At 29.3% G+C, this 4,632-nt stretch overlaps 1 protein-coding gene across 1 annotated transcript; it reads left to right on the top strand.

The window, feature by feature from the left end:
- The first annotated feature begins 1,705 nt into the window (after positions 1 to 1,705).
- Positions 1,706 to 4,349, top strand: LOC114367054 (peroxidase A2-like). Its single transcript, XM_028324141.1, has 4 exons — positions 1,706 to 1,994; positions 2,144 to 2,338; positions 3,011 to 3,176; positions 3,597 to 4,349. Exons 1-4 carry the CDS (start codon positions 1,779 to 1,781, stop codon positions 4,013 to 4,015), a joined length of 996 nt encoding a protein of 331 aa, XP_028179942.1. The 5' UTR covers positions 1,706 to 1,778; the 3' UTR covers positions 4,016 to 4,349.
- The last annotated feature ends 283 nt before the right edge of the window (positions 4,350 to 4,632 follow it).

Raw genomic sequence — 4,632 nt, 5'->3', positions numbered from 1 at the left:
TATATATATATATATATATATTCCTGACACGGAGAGGCAAATTTGGGTACAAATTTCAAATTTTTGCAATTAAGCTATAACGATTATAAGTTAGTAACTGTAAGTTCTAATTAAGCTGTATACTTCAAATTTTTGTCCTTTTACTATGACTTTTGTGTAACATATCTGTAAAGGAATAAAAATATGAAATAAAGGACGTATCTCTTTTATAATTTTTGTTACTTTCACCAGGTCTAGAGAAAATCTTTCTTGTCTCTAGAAATTAAAGAAATTGTATTCTGCAAAAGAAAACGTTTTCTAGAATGGCATGCTACTATTATATGCTGGACAGTTGAATACTTAATTACTAAAATAAAAGGGGCAATAAGATAATGGAATTGACTAAACAAAGACAAAGACCGTGTCGGTGGGCAAATGATTGCCCATGTTTTTACTCTCTTACTTAATTTGTAAGCATGTAGGTATTAGGTATAATGTTGTTTAAAGAATAAGTTTGCGATTGACTAGCTTGCGTGAAAATTTCTAATACACGGTTTACTCTTTAAGTGTCATGAATCACACTATCAGATTAATTTATATAGATTCAAAATTGTAAGGTTTATTTAATTTGTAGAAATTTTGGTTGCTACTGTACACAAATTCTTTTTTTTAATGAAAAATCTATAGAGACAAATAAAGTTTTGAATTTGACTTTTATAAAATAATAATTATTTAAGAGAATTTTCTCCTTTTATATAAACTTATCAAACTTGATTGGACTTAATTAGTGTTTAATTTTAAATTGATTTCTAAATACTGAAAACCTAATGTTAAACAAAATACATATAGAGTTTCTTATTTGTCATTTAGTTTTTTAGAACTAAGAATTGGACGATTAGTAATTATATAAGAGAAGAAAATAATAAAAATAAAAAATAAATTAAACTTCACCAATAATTCAGTTAAAATAAATTTGTGTACTTTATATTTTATAAAAGTTCTATTCGGTAACTTTTCTAAAATTTGATGTGGATAAATTGATTTTAACTTATAAAAGAAGTTTAATTTAATTTGTCTTTTATTTTTTCCTTTTATAAGTACACATAAGTTTATCCAAATAAAGTTATATTATCTGTGTAACACAACCTTTGATAAGTTTTGTACCAATCTGGTCCTCCTGTGGAACGAGTAGTTTGCTGTCGGCTGATGCTACTGCCACTACTTTACCAGACAGTAGTTTTCTTTTCTTCGGGTTTTTCTGTATTTCCCATTGATAAAAAAAAAACCATAAATTATGATAAATTGAAAGAACCAATCAAGTTTTAATTTATTCACAGAGTAGTTAATAGGGTGATCATCTACAAAAAAACAGTTAATAGGGTGATCAGTCATTAACTGATTATGAAACATGCAATATATATACAAATTCGTAGGCACTTAATATTTTGATTTATCTAGACAATATATATTATTATGAGTATATATATATGTATATGACCTAGTATTACAAGTTAGTTAACTGTCAATCATTAAAGGTTTCAATTTTCCTCTGGCTGTCCCCAAGTGTACCCACTACATATTACAAATTTTGATAAATGTTAAACTATGTCTAGCTAGTTGACACTTCTAAGTAATAACCAATGAAAACTTCAACTTAAAGAAAATTATAAAGTAATAAATGCATGACGCGTTTTCTTTCTTATATATACACACATATCATGAATCTAGGTATATCAATCACAAAACAAATTAATCCACAAACCATTGGGAAAGAAGATACATCAAACTAATTATCTACCATGCTTTCTGCTATTAATTATTCCCTTCTTGCAACCATTTTCTTAGTGCTAACCTTAATTTTTCCTTCAGAAGGCCAATTGAGTTCAACCTTCTATTCTAGCACATGCTCCAATGTGTCTTCTATAGTGAGGAGTGCTGTTCAGCAGGCTCTTCAATCTGATTCACGAATTGGTGCAAGCCTCTCTCGCCTCCACTTTCATGATTGCTTTGTCAATGTAAAATCCCACAACTGAAATCTCCATTTTAATTTATTATTTTCTCAACAATTATTTAGTTTGATCATAATTTAACTTCTTAATTTGTGTTGTATTATAGGTTTCCAATTAGAAGATTAATAATTAATGATTTTTTTTTTCTGTTTTAGGGGTGTGATGCGTCCATTTTGTTAGACCAAGGTGGTAACATCACACAAAGTGAGAAAAATGCTGCTCCCAACGTCAATTCCATTCGAGGCTTTGATGTTGTTGATAACATCAAGAGCTCCCTCGAAAGTTCATGCCCTGGAGTTGTATCTTGTGCTGATATTCTTGCTCTTGCAGCAGAATCTTCTGTGTCCTTGGTAACTTTCTTGCTATCTAGCTATTACAAGATTTTCCTTTTTATTAACATACTACTACTATATAATATACACAATTAGAATCTTTGAAAGTACTTATAAGAAGCTTATGAAAGTAATTTGTTCTTTTGAACTTTATTCCAATAATTAAATTTCTGAGTGAAACATAATAATAGACTGATTTAATGTGAAAACTTAATGAATAAATAGTTAGTTAAATTACTTAGTTAATTGCGCACTCTCGAAATCAATGTATCAATGTAAAATTATATTTTTTTATCCTAAATTTTGATAAGTTAGTCTTTTAATTCTTTACCATGATAAATTGATACTTTAATACGATTTTTAGTTGTCATTAATTAAATTTTAATTTTAACCGTTTGAATTTATATTTTAAAATTATCATAAAATATTAAAAAATTATATCAATGATTAAAAAAATATTTTTAAATTCAGGAACTAAAAACACACATCTCAAAACACGGGATTAAAATAATAATTAAATCATTATTTAATCTAAAAATCGACGTAAAAGCAACTAAAGGCGTTTGATCATTTTGATTTGATGCCACGACTTTTTCATAACATCATTTATCACGTTATTTTCTACTTTCTTTAACAATGAATACTAATTATTTGAGGCAAGACAATAATAAAAAGTGTAAAATTTTGCAGTCAGGAGGACCTTCATGGAACGTACTACTTGGAAGAAGGGACGGTTTAACTGCAAACCAAGCTGGTGCCAATAGTTCCATTCCCTCTCCATTTGAGAGCCTTGCCAATGTCACTTCCAAATTCTCTGCTGTTGGCTTAGACACAACCGATCTCGTTGCATTATCTGGTAATTACAACATTTTATTCCTCAAGCAAATAAGTTATTATATAGTCCGCAAGTATGTGATCACGATTAATTTTCACATGACATATAGTTAAGTTTTCATATCATAAATTAAAAAATATGATTATTTATCGTACGAAAATTGGTTAAGATTATAGTCTAAGTTAGAAAATATTATCAAATAGCTCGAGACTCTATCATATGTCTATAGTCTCAACTAGTCAATGTGACATGTATTTAAATTTATACATTTACAAGAAAGTTAATAGTATTAATTTGACTGGATGTTATGTGGAGATTGATGAGGATTATAATAATATTGATGAGGATTATAATAATATTGAGAATCTAGTAATTTCTTTCTAATCAAAACATGTACTACTTTATTGTTCCTAGTTGATTCAAATTGGACTTTTTCATTAGGTGCACACACTTTTGGTCGTGCCCAATGCCAATTTTTCTCCCAAAGGTTATTCAACTTCAGTGGCACAGGAAGCCCTGATCCAACCTTGAACTCAACCTATTTGGCCACTCTTCAGCAAAATTGTCCCCAAAGTGGGAGTGGATCTACATTGAACAACCTTGACCCTTCTACCCCTGACACTTTTGACAACAACTATTTCACCAATCTTCTCATCAACCAAGGTCTTCTCCAAACAGATCAAGAACTCTTCTCCTCTAATGGCTCTTCCACAATCTCCATCGTTAACAACTTTGCCAACAACCAATCAGCCTTCTTCGAAGCTTTTGTGCAGTCAATGATCAACATGGGTAACATCAGCCCTTTGACTGGATCCCAAGGAGAAATTAGAACTGATTGTAAGAAATTGAATGGAAGTTGAAAAGAGAGACAGAGAGCATAAGACAATATCTACAAGAAGTTGTAGAATCTTGATACAACATATAGTTTTGATTTTGCATTTGTGTATGTGAGTGTAGCTAAGATATGGTTAAGCAATTGATGTAGGTCAAGTTTTTGCATGTGTGTACGTCCCAGGGGATTTATAGTTTTGTTTTTGCCGGTGTCAAGGACCACAAAATGGTTTAGATTTTTCTTTTTCCAATGAGAAATTATTACCCCTTCTATATAGGTGTTTTTTTTTAATCATGGTATTAAGTGGTGATTAATTTTTCTCATCAATTCATGAACACACATAAAGTATTTTTCTTTTAGTATAGTTTATTCTAAATTCAAGATCACGATTTCAACTATAAATTACTTAATTAAGAGATACAGGTGTATTGCTACCACTTGTGATTGTATTCTTCTCTTGTTTCCTGCGAAATAGTTCAATAAAAGCTTAGTATACTTTTCATTCTTATTTGTTTCTTCACAATGCACGTTAAAAACTTTATTAAATAGAGCATTATTAGATTGTCATTTCAAATTATTTTAATTTTGAGCCACTGTTATTTCATTATTTAATAAAATTATTATTTTTCATGTAATGATCAAATT

This window comes from Glycine soja, chromosome 9, assembly GCF_004193775.1.
Source record: "Glycine soja cultivar W05 chromosome 9, ASM419377v2, whole genome shotgun sequence".
In the NCBI taxonomy this organism is placed as follows: domain Eukaryota; kingdom Viridiplantae; phylum Streptophyta; class Magnoliopsida; order Fabales; family Fabaceae; genus Glycine; species Glycine soja.
Note: the sequence above shows the minus strand (reverse complement) of the source record. Positions and strands in the feature narration are given on the sequence as shown.

Excerpts from the sequence above, each read along its gene's own strand:
- LOC114367054 (XM_028324141.1), top strand. The coding sequence starts at position 1,779 with ATGCTTTCTGCTATTAATTATTCCCTTCTTGCAACCATTTTCTTAGTG. Across the intron at positions 1,995-2,143 it reads TTCATGATTGCTTTGTCAAT|GGGTGTGATGCGTCCATTTT; the intron begins GTAAAATCCCAC and ends TTTCTGTTTTAG. Across the intron at positions 2,339-3,010 it reads CAGAATCTTCTGTGTCCTTG|TCAGGAGGACCTTCATGGAA; the intron begins GTAACTTTCTTG and ends AAAATTTTGCAG.